General features: G+C 35.1%; 1 protein-coding gene across 11 annotated transcripts in view; it reads left to right on the forward strand.

Annotated features, from left to right (window-relative positions):
* The window catches only part of DMD (dystrophin), a 1,302,935-nt gene that overhangs the window by 1,091,229 nt on the left and 184,409 nt on the right, over positions 1-27,297 (forward strand). For all 11 annotated transcript variants that reach the window (XM_086766697.1, XM_086766715.1, XM_086766672.1 and 8 more), the window contains 4 exons: positions 4,978-5,150; positions 8,944-9,100; positions 14,143-14,263; positions 14,935-15,203. In XM_086766697.1, the coding sequence (XP_086622823.1) occupies positions 4,978-5,150; positions 8,944-9,100; positions 14,143-14,263; positions 14,935-15,203 (720 nt within the window). The remainder of the gene's footprint in view (positions 1-4,977; positions 5,151-8,943; positions 9,101-14,142; positions 14,264-14,934; positions 15,204-27,297) is intronic.

The following is a 27,297-nucleotide window of genomic DNA, read 5'->3' on the forward strand; positions in this document are numbered from 1 at the left end:
AAAAGAAAAAAGAGGAAAGAGAAGGAAAAGAAAAAGAAAAAATAAAAATAGAGAAAGGAGGAAAGAGGAAAAGATAGGAAGGGAAAGGAAGGGAGGAAAGAAGACTGGGAAAGAAAGGAAAAAAAGAGGAAGAAAAAAAATAATAAAAGAGGAAGGAAAACAGGGAAAGAAAAGAAAAAAAGAGGAAAAGAAAGGAAGTGAGGAAGGAAAGAAAGGAAGAGAAAACGTAAAGGGGAAGGAAGAAAAAAGGAAGGGAGGAAAAGAGGAAAACAAGGAAAATGGGAAAGGGGAGGATTACATCACAATACTGTCTGTATAGTACCAGAGGTCTAAGTAGATGTGCTACTAATTTAAGTATTTAAAATATTTAGCTATTTTTTTTTAAATTATTTAGGGGAAAAATAATATGCTCTGTTAATATAAATATAGAGAGGACAGTTAGCTCAGCTAACTACATAGAGGGAGAGAGATTATAGAGGTGTACAAGCTTTGTTTTGAGTTATTTTATGATATCTTTTCTAGCTATTTCAATATTAGTATTGCAGAAACCGTACTGTGAAGTCTTCTGAGCTATGTATAGCCACACAGGTATTACTTGCTGATGCTTTGAGTACATGTATGTAATTATGCAGACTGACTCTATTTATTTAATTACTGTCAATAAAGATTTTTTTTCTCTACATTGATTTCCTTTAATCAAATGGTGCTGTCTTTAATTTTGTGAGTCCTCATACTTCAATTAATGCCATTTATTTCATTAGTAACTTTGTACAGTACCTAGAGAATGTAAAGTGCTTCATTAGAAATGAAAAGCACAATTCCAAGGAGAGAACTGAGTTTGTGGAGGAGGATGTAAGTGCTTTAATTTCTTTAAATTATTACATAATTAATTTTGTTTCTACCTTGTATAAAAGATAAATGTTTTGTCAGCTGTGCTGCATTAATTTCCATGTCTTACTCTCACTCATTTATAGTCCAACTAGTGTTTGATAATTATTTCTTTCTAGGACTTCATTTGCTTCCAGCCTACCAATCCCTCTATGATGTACTGCCAAAATAATGGCAGATTTTGTTGTGTGTCATGTCTTTTATATGTCAGGCGTATATATTGCATGTGGGAAATGAAAGATGAAGATACTTCTGATAAAGTATCTCAACCATATTGACTTCTTACAGGACTGCCTCTGCCATGTGGAGGCTGACAGGATTTTCAATACACTAGGTTTTATAGCGATGGCTCTGCTGCGTTTTCCAGGGCTCTGTGTAAAATAAAACATTTGGAGCCACAGGTTAATTTCTCTTACCTACCAAGAGGATTAGGGCAGCAAGGATGTGTGCTCCTATGGAGAATGCTAGCAGTATTTCCTAGGGGGAGAAATGAGTTGGGCAGTTGAGAAATACATCCATCTCCTAGCTTTACGGTGGTATTGGGTGTGCTGTCTTACAGACTTAGTGTACATTTCCCCTGAAGTCATGCACAGAGATTTGAAGGGTTCCAGACAAAAGCAAAACAGCCAGAGCAAATTTCCTCTGCCTGTTTTGCCCAAGAAGATTGTTCCCTTCAAGGCAAGTTTATTTCATCTTTTTATCCTTCTTAACTCTGATGTAGTTCTAGACATATTCTATGTAGGATAATAATGTAAAGACACATTTTTAAATGTGTAGAAATCTATAATAGCTATTTATCAAGGTTTCTACAAACAAATATTTTGGTACCTTTTGTTACCTATCGATATAGTTCGTCTCAGTAAAGGAGGATTTCACTCTGAAACTCTTAGGCAAATCTGCCCTTAATGGAGTTTCAGTTCTGTCTAGGCAGTTCAGCTTGACACTAAGCAGTATCTTGTGATCAAAAAGATGTGGATTTGAAAATTAGCTCAGTCTAATAACCCAATACTCATTAATGAGTTACTGTAGCCAATGTTTTCTTTCATTATTTGTTTTCCATTTTGCTACCCGCTCCTCTTAAGGGAATCTATTTCCACACAGCCTCGGTAATAACCACTACAGCAAAAATGCAGCGTACAGACTCAACTTAAGTCCAACTGTAACTCAGTAGAATTATACCAGGATTGATTTTTCATCCTCTGCAGTTCCTCCATATGTTTGAACACATTGGAAAAGTTGAAAATGCAGTAAATAGTCTACATGTACTCTATGCTTCTTGCTGTGATGTACAATGGCAGCATACTTTTGCAAATATTTTAGTAGTTTATGAGATGAAACAGATTTTCCTGCTTTATTCTTGTCAAGAAAAAGGAATCAAGTTCATATTGATCTTTCACTTGTATTTTTGAAACATGGAAATTACTTATTTCAAACAAATAAAACAAATAAAAGGTTTATAGATCTTTTTGTTATATTTACTCTGATTCTCTTGGGATGTGAAGAAGTCACAAAGAAAGGATCTGAAATGCACCAATCAAAATGGAGTAAATACTTTTGTTGTTGTCTTGCTTCTTTGTCAGTGTAGGTTTCCTGCATAGCTGGAATAAACTACTTTTAGGAGCATTAGAAGATGTGCTGTTTATGCAGGTAATTTGGAATAAGGAAAGCCATATATTGAATACTAAGCCTTTCATAAGAGTGCTTCACTTTTCACATTTGTTGCCCATTTAACTAACTGTCTAGATCAATTGTGATACTTTATAGTATGCCAAAATAAAAAGAATATACCTTGATTTTATTTTCAGAAATATGTATGTGTAAGGAGAAAAGCATGGAATGTGTAGACTACAAAAGACTTTTTCTAAAAAGAGGAAAAATGCATTTTTTAAAAAATTCGTATTGTAAAATGCTACAAGTGTATGTGAGGTAAAATGCCAAGCGGGCATAGATTTTACAACATCCTACTGGGAATAGTCATTCAATGTATATGTTTCATGGCACATATTCTTGCTGAGGAAAAGGCAGCTGTTTCCATCACCACCCTAAAAACTTAGCAATTTGTGCAACAGGGAGTGCTTATGACAATTCTTTCATTCAGCAATAGATTTATTGGGTTTTTAAATGGGGAAAGACTTTAGAAGTATAAAGACATTAAAAGTGAACTTCTTTACTGTGCACTTTAGCCTTTCTTACTGTTTCAGCTGTTTACTTTAGGTTTGTGATACTTAACCTGGCTTAAATAAAACCTCCAAATGCGTACATGAAGAGAAAGAAGTTTGGTAACAGAGTATTCTTAGTCAAGCAAACTAAAACAAAATATCATAGCTGGAAGTTGAAGCTAGTAGGATTCAGACTTGAAAAAAAGTACAAATTTTCAAGTAAGGGCGCTCATGCCTGGAGTATTATGTATGGTTATGTAAATTGATAATGGCATTTAAGAAATCTAAATTGTTTATTTAACATCAATAAATAAATACAACACTTATAATACAGTTGCATTCCAGAGAATTACCTCTGATATATTCCAAACTCATGCCTAACTACTTTACTGCTAGAATGACCATAGATGAAGTAAAATAGTTGGATAAGAACTCCTATACTGTACCAAAGACATTCCTAGACTTCCTTAAAATTGCTCCAAATACAGTGCTAGTTATTACTGTGCAAGAAAGTTATTCAGCAAAGGAAGGCAAATGACATTTGGAATAGCAGTAGGTGAATAAGGACAATCTACTCGTGATTCAGTGCAGCTAACATTGCACTTAAAATATCAAATAAAACCAATTCAATTAGGAACACACCAAGTAGGCAAGTTGTGTGCTCCCCTCCTTCAAAGTCATTCTTCTAAAGAAAATTACAACAAATTTCCATTGGGGACTGTCTGTGATGGTCAGTTAGCGCTAGGTCTTGCTCTCAAACACCATAAATAATTTCCTCTTTCACACTTCATCCCCAGCACTCCCATTTCAGGCAGCAAGAAACCACCACCAGAAATCTTAGTACCCAAGCATCCCAGGAGAAAATGCAGAACTTTATTCACTAGGTCATTTTCTTTGTTTCATTGTGTAGTTCTTTGTTTGAAAGTAAAAGTGGTTTTGTGCGTATGCGGCTGCCTATAGAGTACGTGTGTGCTCATGTATGTACATGTTTAAATTCTTATTAATACTTTTATTTTTATTTGTTTAAAGAGCTTGATTCAACTGCTGTTCATTGCAAATGAATCTGTGACCTTGTGGAGCTGCAGCATGCGTGCGTCTTGGAGAAGGGCAGCCAATGTACAAAGGCTGCATTGAGTGTGTGGGCAGGCAGGAATGCTGGTACCAGGCAGCTCTCTAAAGAATGTTCTCTTGGCAGAAACAGCCGTGCTAAAAATGAGGGGAGAAAATGAATTCAAAATGTAGAACTGGCCTGCAGTTATGAAGTGATAAGAAAAGTTGGCTGTTCAACACGAGCTGCCAGTTGCATATTCTAGGTCCTTGCTATTCTCAGGCCCTCCTACAGCCATGGCCCTGACCAGTGTTTTGATATAGCACAAAGTGGCTGTTTATTGCTATTGACTGCTGAGGCCTGCGCTCCGAAATGTGTTCTGTCAACAGAATGTAAGTGAACTTGGCATTTTAAAGCTCGGCTGCTGCAGACGCGTAGATTTCTTGGAATTGCCATGCAGCAGGACCGGTGTTGCAGTCCCCAGCTCAAACTGAAAATGTTGCACAGGAAGACATATCATGTGAAGGTCAGATTTACCTGAGATCCTGAGGGTTTTGTGGGTTTGTTTTTTTTTTTTTTTCCCCTCAGCAGCACAGCGAATATATCTTGTCCTTGCTTTGTTGCCTGTCAAAGCTAGACTTTTATCTTTCTAAAATTTTTCAGTATGCTCTGTGTGGAGAAAAGGTCGTTGTTCAGTGCAAATGGCCTTCATGTGAAAGGGAAACGTGGCTATGTATACAGTACATGATATTACCGTAAAAGGAGTAATTGAAATCTATCCTAACTTTCTGTTGTGCTGAGGATTTTTCCACTCTTTAGAGAACTGATAATTTCTATGATTTTGTAAGAAATCGCACGTATTGTTTTCTATTACTTCCATAGGAACTACAGGCGGAAATCGATGCTCATACTGACATCTTTCACAACCTGGATGAAAACGGGCAGAAAATCCTACGATCCCTGGAAGGCTCTGAGGATGCAGCCCTGTTGCAGAGACGTCTGGATACGATGAACCTCAGATGGAGTGAGCTTAGGAAGAAATCTCTGAACATTAGGTAGGACCTGAATGTAAGCAAAAGCCTATGGTTGGTGTGTAAGTTGGAGCGCCGTGTTTTACCAGTAAAAAGGTTTAATTTTGTTTCTGATAGCACTATTTTTGTCCATTTTGAAATGATTTGTGTTATTTTGGATGTTGGCTTACCTTTGTTAGAATTATTAGGGTTTTTTTGGTGTGAAAATGATACTAGAGGATTAGGATTTGAAGCGTATGATGAGGTTTTGTAATTAGAGAAGGAGAGATTAGCATGTTTAAACAGTAACTGTACCCCCTTTAAATGTAGGCTTTTTCTAGAGCTGGGTATGACTTATCAATAAGTCATGAAAGAAAGTGATTAAACAACCTATATTTATGATAAGCTTTCTTTCTAAGACTGCTATTTCTAGTGCAAAACTAAGAATAGCCTTGCAAATTAGAATACAACATTATTTAAGATTTTAGCTGTTGTCTGGAAAGCAGAGAGAATGGCCAAATAAAATCCAGGGGTAAAAGAAATCCATAGGTAGTGTCATGAGAGGAAAAAGTTCTCCTTTCAAGGAAAAGTGTAATAAATAGAAAAGTTACAAATGATGAAGTGGAGGTACAGGCTTCATCAGGCTGAAGGTTTTTTAAAAGAAATTGTCCAAAAAGATTCTTTTCAGAAATACAACTTTCACTATAGACAATCCAGCTCTGTTGGGTTCAGTCTCGGGCATTTTTTTTTTCATTTGCTCACTTGCTGTGTGTTGGTGGTAGTTCAGAGGGCAGCAAAAAGCAGAAGTGTTTTTCAAAGTAATGTATGAAATATTAGCTTTTTTGAGCTCAGGCCCTGAAGGAGGTCATTCTGTGTAATGACAAAAGCCATCTTCATAACATCAATCATTAAAAGTAAATGAAGGATGTGTGGTAGAAAAGCTGTTAGTAGCTAAAGAAAAAGAAAAGCATATTCCTCCTTTTTTTTTTTTTTCTGAGTAGTAAAAGAAGAGGGATATAACCCTTCAAGGTGTCTCTGAGATTTTTTTCTTTACATGCCTTTTACACATTAACCTACCCAAATGCAGTGATGTTTGAGATAAAAAAAAACAGTCAGTTAGACAAATATGAGTAATTAAATATATGAGACTCTGTCTTTCATTTTTTTTGCAGTTTAATGTATCACTGCCATTAGTTGAGTCAGAAATAGTAACCCCATTTATATCACAGTGACTTCTTGCATTAAACATTGAAAGCAACAGACTTCCTCTCTAAAATATTTGCCTTCAATAAAAGGTTTAAGGTGTTCAACAACTTATTGATTAGGACAAGAAACAATTCTTAAATTCTAAGACATTCCATTTTAATGTTGCTGGCCACCAGACAGAATTAACAGGCTATTCTCAGTCTGCCTGCTTGGAGGTGTTTCTTTCCATCACACAGTGTGGAATGGATTTCATCATAACTAACTAAACATAATGTTTACATCAAAGAGGTATAAGAGCAAATATATGGAGTGTTTCCCACGCATCAGTCCCACAAGTCTCCTTATTTAGCATAAGTTTTAGATTGCTGAAACAGAAGACCCATGCTGTTGCGTTAGGTGGGCATTCTTTTCTAAATCCGTTAGATAAAACATATAGTAGATACTAAGAGAAGCCAAGTTCGTTTCCATTATTACCTTTCTTTCATTCTGATAAGTCAGCACAGTTTTTCCTAATAAACACTTTCTTTCTTATAAATATCTCACTTTTTTAAAACTATTTTCATATTATCTGTTTTGTGTGCACGTCCTGGAACACAATTATAAATATTCGAGTGTACGCGTATAATGTACACTAGCATGCACATAGATAAACAAACATATTCCAGAAGACAAATGGCAGAACAAGATGGGTTCGGGGAAAACATTCACCAAACTGGGGAAGGTCAGAGAACAGCAGCAGTAGCAAAACTGCTTTGCATCACTCTTTTTTTTTTGCACATTTTTTCCTGTAAAGTCAGAGCTGGCGAAGCAGGAAAGAAGTGAAAAGCCTAGTCTTTGCCTACAGTTGCTGCCCTTGTCTGGAGGAGCTTGCATTTGCGGAGATAAACATGGGAGAGAGGAGTTAACCTGACTCAGAAACTTGGCTCCTTGACGGAGTACCCTCCAAAAGCCCTGTGGTCCTTGCTCTGGCTGTTGCCTCCTCCAACTCCCCATACAACATCCTCACTTCTCTCCCTCCTCACTGCTTTCACAAGGCATCCTCCGTGCCTGCAGGGCTGGCCTCCCCCAGTAGTGCCTGCTGTGAGGCAGTTTTGCCCAGCCCACGGCTGCCCTGAGAGAGCAGAGATCAAAAGGCAGCATGGCCTGTGTGTGTCCCTCCCACATAGCCTGTAAGCTTGAAAAAGGAGAAAATTTTCCATCAGCTCACGTACCAGAGCAGCAGAGCTTTCTGTCAGCCTGTGGCTAATCTGTCACTTTCCTTTCTCTTTCCTCACCACTCCAATTTACCTGGTGTAAGAGGCTGCAAAGGAGATAGGATCCATAGAGCAGTTCAAAGAAATACAACTGTCCTTACCTTCAGCAATTCCTCATTTCCATATCCAAACTAAGTAATAAGATCTGTGAAACACGGAGTCCATATTTATAACATTTTTCTGGAGACCATTCTGTATAAGCTATAGTAGAATTTTCATTGTCAGAAAATAAGTAAATTTATGTGCAATCATGGAAAAAGAAGAGCAATGTTATACAAACAAAACTGGAAGTTAAACAGAAAATATATGAAATACAGTAAAATTTGTCTTTGTTTTCCAGTACATTTTATCACCTGATTGTTATGTAATACTGCTTTTGGTTTGAATTATTAAGAGGAATTCTTATGTTACCTGGAAGTGAATTAGCAATTTCTTCCCAACTGGCAATTAAAAAATAGCATATTTGTAATTCTAGAAAGATGACATTTTAGTGTGCTTTTTCTACGGTATTAACAAAATGGAAGATCTTGTGAGTCCAGTGGTGTTTCAGTCACATATTTTCTCTCTACAGAAAAGAGTTGCTGCAAATTAGTAGCTCAGTACTTGATCCCAGTATTAAAAAAAGCCAACCAAACACATAAACATACACGGAGGAAATACTTATAAGATGACCTTATGGTGGTCCCATACTTTGTTTGCCCAAAGTAGTATTCTGTCTTTTAATTTTTCCAGTGAGTCAATTAGCTTCATTCACACCTCTGTTCAAATGGCACAGACATTTGGTACTGTAAGGGGATTCTATTGGCTTTAACAATTTGTTCATGACTTTTTGGGAAAGGATGGCATTGGTTCTCTGATCTTAAAGGTAAGCAACAACATGAATCTTGTGTGAGTTTGAATGGTTTGTGATTCAAAGAAATGCTTGTTCTTCTCTTAGTTGAAAACTGCTCTCTACATTGTAGTTAATTAATCTCCTAGTAATCCTAAGTGATAACTAAGTAACTCTCATGCTAGTCCTGCATAGTATTTGTGCGCATTTAGTGAGACTGACAATTTGACACAGCTATTACTCACTGCTGAAGAGGAAAACAAAACCAAAACAAAACCAACCAAAAAAAAACCCACCAAAAAACAAAAAACCACCACAAAAAAAAAAAAAAAACAAACCAAGAGATGGGAAACGAAAGGGTATTTCAGGCCAGGACTGTGGAACCAGATTTAAATCGGTGTTTCCAGAATCTAACTCAAAGTTACTGAAGCTATTTAAAAATCATTACGTTAATGAAACACTAGAATCTTTCTCAGTAAATAAGCTTGTACAATTTGGTTTTTATTTTCACTGTACCTAAATATATCTTATATTTAACACATGCTTTCAGATCCCATTTGGAAGCCAGTACAGACCAGTGGAAGCGTTTACATCTCTCTCTTCAGGAACTTTTGGCATGGCTGCAATTGAAGGAGGATGAATTAAAACAGCAAGCACCCATTGGTGGAGATCTTCCCACTGTGCAGAAACAGAATGATATTCATAGGGTATGATTTTTTTTTTTAAATGACCTTTCAGTTACTGCTTTTTGACTGTCTATGGCTCATACTAGTTTCATCAGGGAATTCTTGTGCAAAGGCAATAGCAGAGCTTCTCTTACAGAGGTGGAGGAAAAAACAATCAGTGCAGAACTCTGTCGATTTCAGGTTGTCTTTGACAAAATCTATATTTTCAGCTTGGAGATTTTCTACTGCTTTTTTTTTCTCCCTGGACACTATAGACTTTCTGTTACTCTAAAAGTTTATTTTAGAGAAGCAGACATACAAAGGCTGTATCCAAATGAACAGCTTAGCTTATTTCTGGACATAAGAAAAATGCTTTTAAAAAGGCTTGCACCACGAATGTTGAAGCTTCTAGCTTAAAACTGAAGCACAGTACTGTAACACCATTTTTTTTTCAAGAGTGCTGGGCTCCTGATTAAGAACAAAACTTAGCTCTCAGAGCGTTGGATGTGAAAGTAAAGAGGAGCTGAATTCTGGTCTTGAGAAAAACAATCTGCTGATTGTTCATTTTGTTCTCCTGAATGTCAGTTCTGGAAATCAGTCTTCACTAAACAAGCTAAGTCTCTACCTCATCTGACCAATCTTTTAAATGACCCAAACTTCCAGCTTTGGTCTTCCTATATCAGTCCAATGTCTCTCCTTCTATGAAGAATTGTTTTTGCCAGGTGAAGCCAGAACTGAACCCAGGTAAGTTTTTTGTTGCAGAATAGAAAAAGCCTCAGCAGGGGAACCTTATTTATAAGCAGTTTAACTGATTGCTTTTGAGAAATGGCATGGTGAATGCGAACATGATTTTATGCCTGAATCCTTCTTCTAAAGCAGTGTTACAAGCTGATTTCATTTTTTCCCCATAAGTATGTAATTTAAAGAAAAATAAACGTATTTAACCTCTCTATCATTTAGCAGACCATCTGGAATACCTCAGACATTCATATCAGAGATGGAACAAAGTTGGTACTTGTCGTTAGAATGCTCCTAGTTGTCAAGATTGGCTTTAAAAATTTTAAGAGTAGGATTCAGATAAAAGTTTCAAATGCTTAAATCTGTGCCAGAGGAGAGCTTGAACTGAACTGAGAAGAGAGATATCCATGCGTTCAAATCATGGTGGCATTATAAACGTGAAGTGCTTTAAGACAAGATAATTTGGAATTTATCCCAAATACAACCACATAACTGCTATTTGTTTGAACTTACATATGTAGTGTGTCATTTTGTCGATTTTTGGCATCTGAAGAAATTGCATCTCTGCCAAAGTCTCAGAGTGTGTGTGTGGCAGGGGGAGGTTAGTCAATAATGAAAAATACTGCTGTTCATCAAAACATTATTACATTATCTTACAGTTTTATTTGCTTTACTAAGTGTCATAATAATGTTTTATTGAAATAATATTAATAACTATGTACATTACTCTTAATCTCGGTTAAGTAACTTAGGCATCATGCAGATAGCCTGCTTTTTCTTTCATTCTTTTAAGAGTTGCCACATATTCTGTGTAGTGATTGCATTAACATCATAAATAGTATTTAGGAATGTAGAAGTTAATTATTAACAATTCCCTGGAAACTCTTTCACATGAAATCTATAGCAACAGTGCCTAAGAAGGAGAACAGTTCCTGCTTCAAAACACTAACATTTTCTGGTGCCAGAATTGATATATACTTTTTAAAATTGAGGTCATAACCCCTTTTTAAAAAGCATTCAAGTTGGGAAAAAATCTTTAATTAATTTAATTGTACTCTTTCTCTTTAAAGTTCATTAAAAGCCAAAACATCTGCTTTTCTAATAACAGACATTAATGTTAGTTTTACTAATGCGACTCTGTTCTTATTATATTTTCATCTTTCAATTTAAACAACCTATGTTTCTCTCCACCTAAAGAGATTTAAGGATGCCCATGAGGAGGTAGTGAAAGTCTGAGATAAGCTGATGAATGTATGCATTATTAAAATGGTGGTCAGAATGCCATTACTGCTGTAGTGTTGATGACAAATAGAGATAATAAAATAAACAATTAAATAAAGTAGTTTGCTTGTTGTTTTGTCAGGTCATACATTATGCACGTTCGATTTCCTCTGCAGTCACTACAAAGTGTGGAAGAAGTTAAGGATTTCAATGAAATTAGCCTGAAATCATTAGCTGTAAATTAGACATTCATTTAGGCTAACTCTGCTTTCAATGATGGTCTGCTTATTATAAGGATGTATTTGTCAGGGGTCTAAATAGATACATCCTTTTTTTTTTTCCTGAAATAAGAGAAAATGTCATTTATTGCTACTTATGATTTTTATTGGTAATGTGTATGTATTTCACAACAAAATAATCAGAAAAGCTGGCTTTATCTTCATACAGTAGGAACATGTTTTGGAATGGGATAGTATGAAATGAGCATTCATTATTTTTAATGCTGTTCTGTGCTCAGAGGCATTTCTGGCTTTTAAATATCCTATAAGTTGGTGTAGTTCTGTGTTCCCCTGGAATATCTGTCACCCCTTCCTGCTCTTCGTGTGTATGGGCAGAACAGACCTTTGTGCACGTGCCTCTTGTTTGATTGGTTTTGGCTGTAGACATTTCTAAGAAGTAATTTGTCTTTGGAGATTTTTATAAGGCATATTATATTTTTAAGCTGTTATACAATTGTAATGTTTAAAAACCAATATGACTCTTGGTATCACTTTTAACACTATCAGATGACAGCAAAGCACACAGTCCATGGAGGAACATTTTAAGTTATGCTACCTGCTGGCTTACGTGAGCTGCAGACCTGCCTCACTATGGTGGGACAGAGTGATGTAATGTGAGATGAGCACAAAGGCTAATTAAAGGAATAGGTTTTCCTCATTTGGAGTAATGAAAAAGGCTTATTATATTTCCTCTTTCCATTGCACTTCTTGTAAGAGTCAAGTATGAATTATAAAAAGTTCTAAACCTAAAAATGTCTGAGTCAGAGTTTTAACCCTGGAGTAACTCCACTCTGTATTTATGTGGAGCAATATCCAGTGGTAGTTTACTTGTTAATATACAGTACTCTTCTTTATTTCAGAAAATCAGTGTTGGTTCTTAAGAGTCAATATGATTGTCTGAAACACTTATCATAGATATTAATCAAACACTAGATTCCCTTGTGAAAGGACCCCAGTCCTATTGATGTCCATGACACAAAATTAACATTTTTTTACTTTGTTTTTTTCCTTCAAGAAACTACACTTTGCTAAAGGGTTTTCCTGATTCACAATTATAAACCTTATGGTCAATTCTTGACCACTTAATAAAAAGTTTATTTTTTTTTTTTTATAACAGAATAATGTAGTAATTTCCTTAAGTTTACTTTCCTGAAATGTGTTAAGAATTTTTTACTTGTGAGTGCTCATATTATAAACTGCAGATGTAATTCTCATTATTGGTTCTGTTAGCTGTTTCCTGTACAGAGCATTTCATATCAAATGTAGTTCAAAGTGTAATGAACTTTTTAATATTTAATTTATAATCTTTCATTAGTTTGCATAGAAACCCAAATTTTTTTTTAACAATGACTTTAACTGAATTGGTGAATTTATTATTTAAGAAGCCTATACAATGCTGGTGTTGTAAAAAGAATTTTCTAGTCCCTGGAGTAAAATATCTGTTTTCCACTCATGGCATATGGCTCTCCTTGCAGTATTGTGTTTTGTGTTCACTGCGCTATAATTATCTGCATATTTTACCTCTATTCTACTTGAAAACGGTATGCAGTCAATATTGTTTCATAAATAGAGAAGAAAATGTTGAAATAAAACAGTTGTAAGGACCATTTAGATAAATTCAGTGCAACATGCAAAACATCCAATGCAACATGCAACCCATAGGCCAGGTTTCATCTGCATTTTTGTGCGGTGAACATTTTGGATTCAGATTAATGGAATCTTAAATTCTCTTGAACAAAAAAAAATAATAATAAAAAAAAACCCTACACTCAAAAAAATCAAATTGAAACACCTGAGATATGTATACTTTCAGTAGCCCAAAACTTCAAATACCAGCCTTGAGATTCTTACTCAGTCTTTTTAAAAGCAGGGAGTAGAAGAGAGAGAGTTAAAGACACGGTTGCTGAAGAAAGAAAAATGCAAATAGGAAAAAGGAAGAAAAGGCAAGAAAGGAGACAGGTGCCAAAAAGCATGACAGAAGAGGAAGAGATGAAAGGGAGAAGTACAGCTGATCTGACAAGGAGTAGAACAATGTTAAATGTATATGGCAAGACAGGGAAATTGTTAAGAAATACTGATTAAAGCAACTAGGAATTAACTATTTTGTAATGACTGCTGTCTGCCCGTTAATTTTTACTCATGTATGCCTACATTTAGGCTAGATTGTATTTCTGAATTTTCAGCTTGGCCTTGGTTCTACATTTCAGAAATCTCAGTTCATGTACTTTTGGAAGAGATACATCTACACAACTGAAGAGAGAGTTATTATTTAATATATTTGAAATTTTTTTTTTTTGTTACTAATTGTTAGGACTACATGTCTAATATATATAGGTCCTCTTTTTTTTTTTTTTCCCCTTATGACACAACAGTTGCCAGCAACAGTAGCGAAGTGGTAACTGTGAGACACATTGGATTTTCCTTTGCATTCTGATAAATCTTGCTTTCAAGAGCCGTTAGCTATGCTGATGTGGTCCAATACAGAGATAGCTGAAGCCTTGCCCCTTGTAGATAGGTTTTGGATTTGACCCTGATATTAATCAACAAAATATCCCTCTTACAGTGAACAATTTGATCAGAAACTTTGGATACTGTGCAGCATGCTGGCAGTACATTCGCTCATTTGAACACAATGGGATTTCAGGTTGTTATTGTTAACCTGAAGCTGATTGTCTCAATTGTTAACCTGAAGCTGATTCTCTCTTTTACATTTTTTTTTGGTAGCTACTCATAATACACATGTGGAAGCTGGTGTTGGAAATGTTGTTCTTAAATTGATGAAAACAAGGGCTAGTACTCAGTAATTCATTATATATTCACTTAAAATAATTTTGTTTCATCTCACAGACTTTCAAGAGGGAGCTGAAAACAAAAGAACCTTTTATCAGGAGTGTGCTTGAGACTGTGCGAATCTTCTTAACAGAACAACCTGTGGAGGGACTGGAGAAGCTCTACCCAGAACCAAGAGGTAATTGAAGAAAAGAGCATGGTAATAGCACATTGCTGGAAAGATCAGCGATGATCAGCAATGATTAAATAAATTCTGCCAGCTGCTGTGAAAGCATTCCTTTTACACTCCAAGCTGAATGTCAGTATTCAGAAACTAAGCTAGAAATGCAGATTAAAGAAACCCTTAGTGATCCTTCTGAACACTGTGGCACTAAATAAACATGCATATTTATAAGCAGACTTTGAAACTGGCTTTAAACCTTCAGGACCCATCTATAACTATAGGCCCATTTGAGGCCTGAAAGCTGCAATTTAACCTAAAATTCAACTTACAGTGCAGGATAACAGAAGCTCCCAAATCCACTCAATTGCAGCACAAGATTCACAATGCTTAATATTTATGTATGTGCAGAAATACTTTGCTGCATCTGAACACAATTGATAAACTTCTAGCTACACCTTGCGTGCTTAAAAATGGCTTTGTGTACTGAAATGTGTATTTTGGTGATCTGTATGGTGGCAGGATTTGAATTTGCTAAGAAATTTTCAAATCAGAACACATTAATAAAAATTTCACAGGTGTCTTTGGTTATGAATAGTTTCTTACTGAGCTTTGAAATTACCCAGATGGCAATTATTTTTCTTCTAAGACAGAATATGTCTTAAAAGCCTCTTAATTTTCACATTTAGAGCTATCACCTGAGGAAAGGGCCCAGAATGCCACTAAACTTCTCCAAAGGCAATCAGATGAGGTCAGAACTGAGTGGGATAAGCTGAATCTACAGTCCGCTGATTGGCAAAAAAAGATAGATGATGCTCTTGAAAGACTGCAGGGCCTTCAAGAAGCAATGGATGAATTGGACCTGAAACTACGCCAGGCTGAAGTGTTCAAGGGATCCTGGCAGCCAGTGGGGGATCTACTAATTGACTCTCTGCAGGATCATTTAGAAAAAGTCAAGGTATGTGTCAGTACATCAGTATTCCTGAGTATAAAATAATTGCCTTGTCCTTTGTGTGAATCCTCAGATCAGGAATTATCTTTTAAGATGAGAAGTTGACAGCTTTGTATCATAGTGGGGTTTTTTTTAAGTACATATAAAGAGTTTTATAATTCCTGCAATGTACAACGCTGAATCAAATCAATGTCGAGAATGCATATGGTTAACATGGGTAAAAAGCACTGCAGGAATGTGTAAATATCCTCAGCTCGCTCACTGGTAACTCAGGAGACAGAATTGACAGTAAAGAAAGCAAAATATAATACATAGGAGAATATAAGATAAAAGTATAGAAAATAAATTCTGATAGATTTTTTTTTTAAAAAAGCAACCCTAGATAAACTGCAATTATTTTATATAACTTAAAGCTTATTTACTTTAAAAGGTTGTTTCATAAAATCATTGCTTATTGGAAAAGTTGTGACGACTTGTCCTTTTTCATCATGACTGCCATGGCCAGACTTTTTAAATACTACAGCATTCCTTCAGCTAAAGCACAATAGAGGCAGTTGCCATTTTGATAAGAACAAAGTGCCTCTGTTCCATTCACATAAATGGGAATCATCAGTCATTTTGAAAGAGACCTGAGCTGACTGTTTTTTTCTTTAGTAGAACATTAGGATCTAAGGAAGAGGAAACAGAATGACTAATGGCAAAAAAAAAAGCCTTTGAAAATCGGATGTAGTTTATTTAAAAAAAAAAAAAGTCCATGAGTTTTAATCAAACAGAAAGTTTAATGAGTGTCCCGTATAAATATTGTACAAGACAAATGAAGTACTCGGTAGCTAATGAAGAGTTAGCTGCAAAATTTATTTATCTTCATTTAAATTCAGAAATGAACAGAACAGATCTATTTATAAATTCTCAGAAAGTGTATTCTATTATAGTCATGGATTTTTTTTTTTGTGATTTTGAAGAAGATATGCTGAACAGAAACACCGAATCCCTGATATTACTGGAAAACAAAGCAACTCACTTACTTCTAAAGCTGTGACCATAAATGTTGACTCTATAATTACAGTGTTGAATCCTGTTATGATTTAAAAAAAAAAATCTGTCCTAGAGGACATAATGAAATTCTAATAACAGCCATGACAAAACAAAAATCTTAACGCTTATGAAAATCCAGAGGTGCTGTCACTTGGTAGATGTCTGTTTATTTGTTCTGAAATCAAAAGGGCTGGATAGAAATCAAGACTTCTGTTTAAAGATTTAAAATTAGATGCTACCACCTACCCCTGATTTTTATCTCATTTGTACCATATTTACTTAAAATATTTATGAATATAGGCTATCATAAGACCATACCATAAGATTATCCGCTAAATGGTAAATGAAGAAAACATACAGAATATATTAATATCCATATAACCTTTCATTTCATATATGGCAATAGTGGTCTACCAGATGCACATACATGGTGATATTGTGCTTTCAGCACCTTCTAAGATCATAATTAGTCTAGGTAATATAAGAACATAATAGGCCAAAAGATGAATAATATTACACTGTATGAGTGGTACAATAATTGTTCCAAAATGTGCTTTCTATAATGTATGTATTGCTCTAACGAAGTGTAATTCCAACATAGACACTGAAGACAAATGCATGTACTAAGTATGCAATGTAAGCATATTTTTGAAATGAGTAACTATCAGGAAAGCTACAATTGTGTCTGAAACTTGAAGGCCTATATACAAACTGTATGGTTTTTAGGTTTTGTAGGTTTTTACTGCAGCTCATCATATTTATGAATACATACTTTTTCTTGAAGTGAAATCTGTTTTAGAAGAGTTGTAAATCAAGACCAATAATTTATGTAACCCTAAAATAGAGCATGTAAATCCTTAAAGATTTTTCAAGTTTACGTTTGCTACATACAAACTGGCTAGATTATAGAAACTTTGATCTAATTCTTTATATCCTTGGCATATCTACTGTAAGTGTTCAAATATTTAAAATATACTCAAAACCCTAGCCTTAGTTGCTGGGTTTAATTTTTCAAAACCTAAAAAAAAAGTGTTTAATGTAAATATATTATCTGTGACAGGAGCAAAAAGACGTGATTTAAGCCTATTTTTATGTTGGATAGTAAGTTCATTTCTGATTTAGTCAGTATCCTGGTAAGTTTAGATGTAACTCTTTACTATCTCTGTAATAATGATCAAATTTAGTGAGTTTTTCTTTTTCCCCTCCTTGTTTTGTTTAAATGAAACTCAAACAATTGTGAAGCTATTTTTTTTTGTTTAATTTCCACAGCTATCAAAGATATAATGGAGAGATTATATTTTGCACACTTTTGTACAAGAAATTAAAGCAATTCTAGGCCTTTCTACAAAATAGAATGCATATTTATTTTCTTCATAAGACTTTAACAACTGCATAAAATAAAGTTTCAGTAATAGGATTATACTCACAGTTGCTAGTAAAAAAAATTGTTGCTTTGAGAGGAAATTAGTTACTAAAATAATTGATGGTCTAATGCCCAAAAGTCTTAATAAGATTAAGAAACCTTATATGGGAACATTTACTAAAGAATATGTAGAATTGACTCAAAGCATTTGCCAGATGAGCAGCAGTGTCTACTTTGCACGTGCTACAGAAATTAAGAACATCATTCAATCTGAAGTGGAGGCCCAGTGATGGAAAGAATGAAGGGGCAAGAGAGATTTCTGGTAGAGGGACGGGAGGAGGGAGGGAGGGAGAAGAAAGCAGCAACCTACTCAACACTGAATTGGTTTCTCCTGCATCCCAGCTACCTCTTCCAGTCTACAGGCCAAATCTTTAGCTCCAAAACTGCAGTAATCCTCCGAAGTGCTGTATGCATATGAGAATCGAAAATAAGTTAAAAGCTCTTATATAATTCCTAATGTGCAATTTTAAAACTTACCTTAAATATTCAAGATCAGGAGAATCACAGAGATATTTGACTCAGCTCTGCAGATTTTAGATGCCTTTGATGTCTGTTATTTGGCCTGTGTAAGCTGTTTTAACACATGCCTGGTAACTACTGTTTTCTTCTTGCTCCCCTTAGTAAATGTAAAATACTTTTCCTTTGCAAATGTTTCAATTAAAAAGTAAGTTTGTTGAAGAAGACACATTATATAGCCTTCACTTAAAAGTTATTAGTAAACAATAAAGGTTTTTTCTTTAAAACTATATTATCAGCCAAGCATTGTCAAATTGATGTATTGTACATCTCTCATCCTTGCTAAGTTTTTTATGATGTGTATCGCAATGATGGATGATATTACAGTGTGAGAGAGAGTTCCTATTTCTCTCTATACATCTAAGCACCCAAAGCACTTTCTGAGCAGATCTTCGAAATATTGGTCTCATGCGATTGCATTTCGTGCAAATCCTTCTCCTAACTGGGATCCAACTAGCCTTCCCAAACCTAAGCTGATGAATAACTTCCTAGGGAATGAGTCTACCCACTGCCATTTGTCACAGTTCTCTTTACTTATTGTTGCTGGAGCTCTTAAGGTAGTGGTGTAACATTGAACTCACACAAAATAACTGATCCTTGATTGGTATTAATGGACTATTATTCCACGTCTTTGATCTGTATTAGTGTACCAATTGGTGTTCATCTCTGATTCTGAGGACAAGAGATAAATAGTTTCACATACCTACCCCAAAGAATGCAACCTAGACTTCAGATTATCTATAATCAATGTATTCTTCAGACTTGTTTGCTTCTCTGTCCTCCGTTATTCTCCCTTTTTTTCTTCTCTCATCTGAGTGATCTTATCTGCAGACTGAACTATAACTTGCTTTCTTAATAACACATATTCTTTCTCTCTCTCTCTTCCAAGCATACCTTTCCGTCCATTAAAATCCAAACCATCACTTCACTGTCTTCGATTCAGTTCAAGCTGAAATGAATCTAATAAATGTCCGCTAATATCCTTTGGCTGATCATTTTGATTGTCGCTCAGCTCATATTTTAGTTTATGACCTGGAATTTCTACTCCTTTCTGCAGCAAATTCAACACATGCTTTCTTCTTGCAATCACTAACAATTTTTTCTGCTTTTCATCAGAATGCCTGAAACACTTAGGGTCACATGAGACCACCACTCAGTTTTTCCTGGCTTTAATATATGCAATCATACCCGCCTCATCCATTCAGTATCTTATTCAAAGACCCATTTCAGGAATTGGCAGCAGAACCACCTTTCTTCTCTTTCTCCCCAAAAGACCCTGCTTTGCTCCATACCAACCGAAACCTTAATAATTGTTATACTCCTAGCGTGCAACAATCTTTACATGTCATGTTGATACCTTCTCCCTGTTTTGTTGTCTGTCTGTAGAGATATGACGAGAAATACTAATAGGAATGGACGCTGTTGAGTATTCAGAGGATAACCCTTAGGAAGTTTTAGTTTTTGATACTTTTACACTCAGAAAAATTTTTTTTTAAACTAGAGGCCACTGTTATGAGATGTTGTGCACAGAGTTTTTTGACTGAGAAGCCAATGTAATTTTAACGATTACTAAAGGTACTTCAGCTACTCCAATGTACGTATGAGAGCACAATGCAAAGCACTTTCTTATGCTGTGATATTCTACCATATTGCTAGTGGTATATAACTGCTTCAGTTTTCTATCATAGACAACACTGTAAGTGAACAGCAGAGCCTCCAGACAGCATGGTGGGTATAAGTCCTTTCTGGTAGTATTTGTTTTAACCAATGTAAAATAAAATTTAAAAAATCAAGAACAAGCAGTGGTCTCTGTGGTTTCTCTAGTTCAAAACAGAAGAACATATCTCAAGAACACCTGCCACATAAAAGCTGCATTGTGTAGCCCTATTTTCAATTAAATCCATTCTGTTATAGAATGATTTGTTGTCCTTCATTGTCACATAAAGAGGGCACCTTGAATCTATATAGTGATGGTTAACTGTAAAAAGCAGAACATAATTTAATTACATGTCTTGCATTTTCCTGTGAGCAGTTTTTACAAAAATCTTAATCTTACTTCTTAAGAACTGGCTGTTTTTCTTGCAGATTCACTTTTACAGTTACGAATAAAGCAGTTACATGGGAAGACTATGAACTTTGCATATAGATTATTAATTTTAATATATTTAATGTAACAAGTGTATTCACAAAGGCTGTAAGTATCCTTTTAAATTCTTTTGTCACAACCTATTTACAACTTTAATATACTTCCTACTATTTTTTTTTCTACAAAATTGGGAAACAAAAGGCAATGAGAAATTCACGAGTACTGCATAGGTAACCCTTTTTTTCTAAGATGTCAGGTCTGAATTATATGCTGTTTATTTCAGACTTTCTTCAGCATAATTGACAGTTGTGGTCAAATTTATATTGCTGACAAATGCTTACTGGAAACTCTCAATCTGAAACTTATTTCCAATTTGTAAATTGGACAGAGTTTGCAATTATACATAGATCAGAAATTAACTGATCTGCTCATCCTCTACTCCAAAATTACTTTCTGTATGCATTCAATCCTTTTGTCCCTAGTGATTTCTTCTTTAAATGAGACAAAAAGTAAGACAACTCCTTAAGATAATTAGCTAAAATTCAGTTGTGTTCCTGTGTGGCCGTAGAAAGAAAAGAAATAGATTTGGCAAGGTTAAAATACCATATTATTACGAACACTTTAGTACTAAATCAGCAACCTCATTTACTAGACAATGAATTATTGTATACAGTTCATTTAAAGGAAAAAAAAAGTGTTCTATATTCTTCTGTACTTCATCTTGGTACTGTTCAGCTACTGCTGTGCTGAAAAGAGGTATTTCAGAAAAGTGGACTCTTACAGTGCTATCATGAGGGAACTGTGCTGATAGCAGCCTACAATGGAGAATCTGAGAACAAAGCAAGCAAGTTTTTGAATTTCTAATTTATGTTCTCATTCACAGAAAAAAAAATAATTAAATCCTTCCAAAATTATTTGAAATGCTTAGGTAATTGATAATTTTTTATACTTCCTGTAGAAAGAATGATTTTTGTAAGGACTTAGTAGGGATCATATACAGGAAACTTAAAGAATGACACCTAAAAACAAGAAAATAGTCAACATTTGTCCCCTCCTAGCAATGCAGATGTATGTTGGACATGGAGAGAACAGTTTTAAATAGAGCCATAGAAGCTATGCAAGAAATAATTACCTGGAAGATGTATTGAATAACCAGAATTTTCAAGCAGCTAGATATCAATAGCAGTACTAGATCCATGTTAAATCAAATTGTGGTCAGATTGTAATGTGATGCCTATGCTTCTGTTAATTTTTTGCTAACATAAAATTAATCTATGCATTAAGTTAAGCTAGCAGAGCTCATGCACTCCAGCCTGTAAAGTAAGATGACATTACTCATACAGTGACTTTTGAGATCTTTTTAATTACCATTCTTTACGGATACGTTCCTTAAAAAGAACTGCAACCAACCAAACAACAACAGAAGACAATATTTATTTTTCGTATGGAGGCCTGAATTTATATCAACAGCAAATTATGCAACTCTTTTTTGCTTCAAATTTTTACAATGTATAATCACTTTTTTTTTTTTTAATGTGCAACACTGATTGGTTTCACTGCTGTTACAGAAATTTGAGGAGAAAATTTCTGTTTAGCAGAGTTTGCAGCAGCCAAGTCTACAAAAGTAAGTGGCCGTAGAGCAGTTTCAGCAGTTTCAGTACTCTTAGACTAGGATGTATTTTGAGAATTTACAAGCATTGCTCCCCACTATAGCTATACTTCCTATTATTCTGAGGTTTTAAAACACCAAAAAGCATTTCATATAAAGAATTTTAGAGTATGAGCTAAGATTTCATTAAATATTTTTAAATTGTTTGTACAATTAAAATATGATAACATCCATTGGTTGACAGGTGAGTAGGAAACTGTTTGCCTGCAGTGTAGGAGATGGAAGCATTAATATTTTCTTCAGGCTACAACTGAAGTAATTACTGTTACAAATGCTTCTCAAGTTTACCATTTCATACATACACAATGATTTGTGGTAGAATCATGCAATAATAATTTATGATGTATCCAATAGAGTACTTTGAAATACATGTACCTTTTTTTCAGTTTAATTTGAAACCAGCTGTCGCTACCAAAGTCTATAATCAATCTGAATTAAATTTCCTTCAGTAAATATCTTAAGTTATGTGCTGGACTCTGTGATTTTTAAAAACTAATTCATACAGAATAGCCATTTCCTCCTAATTAATTGCCAGCTTTCCAAAACCCAAAAAATCGTCCCTGAGAAAATTAGAGATACTCTCTCGAAACAGCTTTTGTAGATGTGAAATATTTGTAGATGAGAGATTGTTCTAAGATACTATAGAAGGAGGAGATGATCTAATGGCATTCTAGAGGACTTTAAGGTCTTAAATATAAATACAGTCAATAAAAAATGCCAAAAACTCTTCAGCAGCTGTTTTAATGCTGATATAAACTAAGACATCAATACAGTATATCAGAACATAATAAACTTTATTTTAAAATAAACCAACATCTTATTTAAATTCACTGGAACACTATAACATCCTATAGATATTCTTATTATATAGAGTATTTTTGTAAATTTAAAACTGTGTGAAGTTTGCTATGATGAAAGCAATAGATAAAGTTTGTTGAATTTGTTAATGGGTCAACTTTCAGGATACTGTAAAACATCAAATACACTTCAGCTAACTACATTACCTAATAGGTTGCACAGCCTGGTATATTATTTTTCCCTTTTCTTTAAATGCAGTTTTATACAACAGAGAATTTAGTAGGATTGTGTAGTTGTCACTATTGGAGGCAAGTTTCATTTCCTAAGGTTTGTTTTAAATATGAAATTGAGTTTAAAACCATGGAGTGCTTCATCATGTAGTTTTACCAGCTGAAGTTAGTTCTGCTATGCTGCTTAGCTTCTAGGAGATGAAAGTTACTCAGTTGTGTCCTGTGGTCCTTTAATCTTATTTTAACAGCTGATGAATTAATTTATTTTCTCACATGAAAAGAAATACAATCACAACTGGTTATTTAAAATATATTAGTCATCTGTTTGCAACTGGTACGAATTTAATCTAAAAGTCTCAGCTGCCTTATGTTGTTGCTATGTAATCCGTTACCTAATATTGGAGAGTTTGTTATGGCAATAGCCCATACCTACACCCGTTTTAAATACCTGAAGCAAGCCATCATTCCTTCTGCTGACTTCTTTGCAATAAGCTGTACATTTCTGATCTCATATTTAGATGCTTCCACTTAAATTATAGTGAATATTTTATGGACTCTAGTTTATATAGGGGTTTTTTTTGTCTATATCAAGCTACCTATTTTAAGGGGAGATGACGAAATCTTTTTTACATAAGGACAACAAGAAAATGATGGACAGGCAGAGAAGTGAAATCTTAGAGCACTCTTTTAAAATTAAGAGTGCCCTTGACCATTCCACTTATTGGGAAACAGTAGCATAATTGAGATAGAGAAAAGATTAATGTTGCTCTGCTAACAAAGAACAAACAGGAAATGAGTATTCTTTAATTAATGGGGTTTTTTTAATAAGAAAAACTAGTGTGAGAAAAAACCTCTTGTAGATCATCTTGAGAAAGAACCAGCACTCAGGAAAGAACTACACCTGGTTTCACCAGATTCGCACTAGATTTTTGTTAATTGTATTAACACAATTTTTAATAGAATAGCTTAACTATTTCCTCTTTGATTAAGGACCCTTGGGCTAGATAATACTGTTAACTTTTCCTTAACAGTAAGTGTGGAAAATTCCCTGAACTCTAAAGAGGAAAAAAAGGTGACCAGTAAAAAATTGAAATCTTTTCTAACTTCAACCCAGTTTGGTAGACCGTGCTATTATTAGATCAATAGATTTCATTTAGAGACAAATTTTTCCTTGTATGAACTCACCCTGCTGATTTCAGTGGGAGCTCAACATGCACATCGACAGGCAGAATTTGACTTTTTAAGTATTGGTAATCTCTGATCTTGGTTTCTGATAGCCTGCTGAGAGAACTGACTAACACATGTATAAAGATTTGTCTGTCATTTTATGTCTCTGAAGTTCAGAATTGAGGTCAGACCAGAACATTTTTAAGAGATTGCTCTTTATCAGTTTATCAGAAATAAGAATGGGATTTGAGCTTTTAGAAGGAGAATTAAACATTAATGTTTAAGTACCTAAGTGGCATAGTTATTGCAGCGACTCTGGCCTTTAACGTGGATTTTCTTTTGTTTTAAGTTTGCCATATAAACACAGCACATATAAATACTAGTCTGATGATCAAGTATTAACGTTCCTGCGTATGACATTAACCAAAGATGATCTTGAATTGTTGTGATTCTGTTTGAATGTCTTCTTTCTCTAATAACCTGGAAATGTAAATATTATCCAAGTAATAAAAAATATACGGTATGAGTAACACTTTTTTTTTTTTTTTACCGTGGGACCAGTTTATTCAGGCTTTCCTGAGTAAGTGTGGCTCAGGGAGGTATGTGGCTAAACGGAGTATTTATAACAGAAATCTGATCTGCTATATATAGTCTACTATCAAAACACTTCTAGGCAAAGCAAAAGGACATACCAGAAGTGAGGATATAACCAGAGACACGCATGTTCAGTGAGACATGAGAGGAGGGAAAAGGGAGGAGTGCTAAAAGTGAATTTTAATCTTGTCTGCTTTCTGTAAGGACTCAGTTTTTTCCATGAAGAAATATCTGTCAGTATTGTTTTAATTAAATATTTTTTTAAGACATTGACTCTCCTATTCCTGGGAAAGTATTTTGGTATTGTAACTATCAAGTATGCAGATGCTGTAATGATAATGTTGCTATGGCACGGGCAAATCAATGAGCAAAATCAAATCAATTTATCAAGCTCATATGCTGGTAGACAGTAATTATTGAGAGACTGCTTGAAGTAGGGAGTGCAATGAATGTTAGATTGCCTGGAATCTTTATCAGTGACTCATTGCACTATACTATGCCCATTTTAATCTTTATGTATTTAAAGCCTAATAGAGTTTTATTTCATTTTTTTTCCAAGGTTAACCCATAATAAAACCTCATAATTGCTACTTAGCACTTTTATAGTACTTCTCATGTTCCAGATAGTATGAGTTAATCTTCTCAGCTTCTTTCTGAGACTGCAATAGAAGTAATATTATCCCCAATTTACAAATAGGGCAATTGAATCAGTGAAACTAATTTGTCCAGACAGCAATGCCACTCAAATTATTTTTATTCTCTTTAGCTTGTACCTGCAGATTGTTTTATTTTAGTTGGGTTCAATTCTCCCGATGACTGAAAAATGACAATTTTCATTGATTTCAGCAGGAGCCACAGCTACTCACTTCCCAGAGCTGCAGCCTGCTCTACCTCAAGACATGGCAGGGCAGCCTGCCACCCAGAAAGGTTTCAGCCTGGATGCCTGGGAAGGTGGGCAGTACTACTGATGCAGTTTCCTAGACTGGGTCTGGTGCTGCTGTAAAAACCCTAGACCTGTTTCATTTTTTAAGTTTTATTTGACTATCTCATTTTCAGCCTGTTATTTTAGTATTCTTTCTTCCTAAATTAGCTTAAAAAGTAAATTGCTCTCTCACTTATATTCTACTAAAATCTACCATTAGAACTGAATTCCCTTGTCTGGCATTGTTGGAGGATGTTCTTGTTAGACATAAGAAGTCTAGGAATTCCCACGTCTAGATTTTGACTTGACATTCACCCACACTCACTCCCCACACATCATAGAGTGGTGGTGAAAAAGTGAAGATGGGAATTACAGTATTAATTCAAGAGCTGGAGAACATCACTTTCAGCAAAACACTTGAACCTGCGTTCTTCTGGAGGTTAGAGGCAGAATGGGCTGAAATAACTCCTTCTGGCCTTTATTCCCCTTGCTAAAGGTAGTAAATATCAACTTTGAGGCTAAACATTATGCAATGTTTACATGGTAAATTTAAAGATATGTTGGCATATTATAAGTAAACATGATCTTTCATGTTGAGGAGAGGAGAATATAAAGATTTATTTTAAAATTAAAATACAGAGCTGTATACACTTTTTGTTAGAAAAGATAGGAGGAGTTTTTGAAGCTTCTTGTCTGAAATGTTTTAATGTTGGTTAAGTGTCAGAATACAATCTGTATCTTAGTAATGTCTAACCTATACTTTTGTATGGCCATGTGTCATGGTCCACTCGGGACTCGTGATGGTTCTTTTACTGTGATCTCAAAGTGCAAAATTAAGGTGAATACATCAAAAGGGTTTGTTTCAATCAAACAGTACAAACTTTATTATTTTGCCCATAAAGCAGCATATGTTAGATGAAAGGGAGTGAAAAGGAAAAGTAAAGGTAGGAAAAAAGGATAATAGCTACCACCACGGGTCCAAGGTGTCCCTATGGTCCCAGATCCAAGCAGCATCCCACTGGTCTTCACGATCGATATCGATGTCGATCCTTGGTGGGGAAAGCTCTCAGGGGTCGACCTTTTATGCTAAGTAGCAGACCTTGCTCCTTCTTTGCTTCAGAGATCTCTGCCTTTTCTTGGCCCTTAGGATAAAAGTGTGTGTTTTGTACATTATAATGAGCAAAGTTCAGTTAAAGGGCAATTTCTCACTGTTGTTTTTGAGACAGCAGTTGTGATTCATCCTCCTCAATAGCAGCTGCACAGTTATCTTTGCCAGTCTTGATGACAGGGATGAGCCATGACACCTCCACATCACTCTGTCTGCCATCTCAAGGATGTTGTACGTTTTGTTAGGCCAGAGCCGGCCTTGTCCATGGCAATCACATTCTGTTCCTGGAAACAACAACTGCATCTCGGGCAGATTGCTTGCAGCAACTCATGTCAAGTTGTGAGTCTAACTTTTAAGCCACGTCAAATCCATAGTCCACCTGGAGGTTCTCTATGACAAGGTTGAGACAATGCTGATCTTCTAACCGACCCTTACACCATGCAAGGAATCCATGTTTTTTCTCCTGAGCTACAGTGTTTGCCTGCTGATGTCTGGAAGCTTGAGGTGTTTTCTAATATAATGATACAGCTGTTGCAATCTTTCTGGTTTAAA

The sequence above is a fragment of the Chlamydotis macqueenii genome, chromosome 1, assembly GCF_036417535.1.
Source record: "Chlamydotis macqueenii isolate bChlMac1 chromosome 1, bChlMac1.mat, whole genome shotgun sequence".
In the NCBI taxonomy this organism is placed as follows: Eukaryota; Metazoa; Chordata; class Aves; order Otidiformes; family Otididae; genus Chlamydotis; species Chlamydotis macqueenii.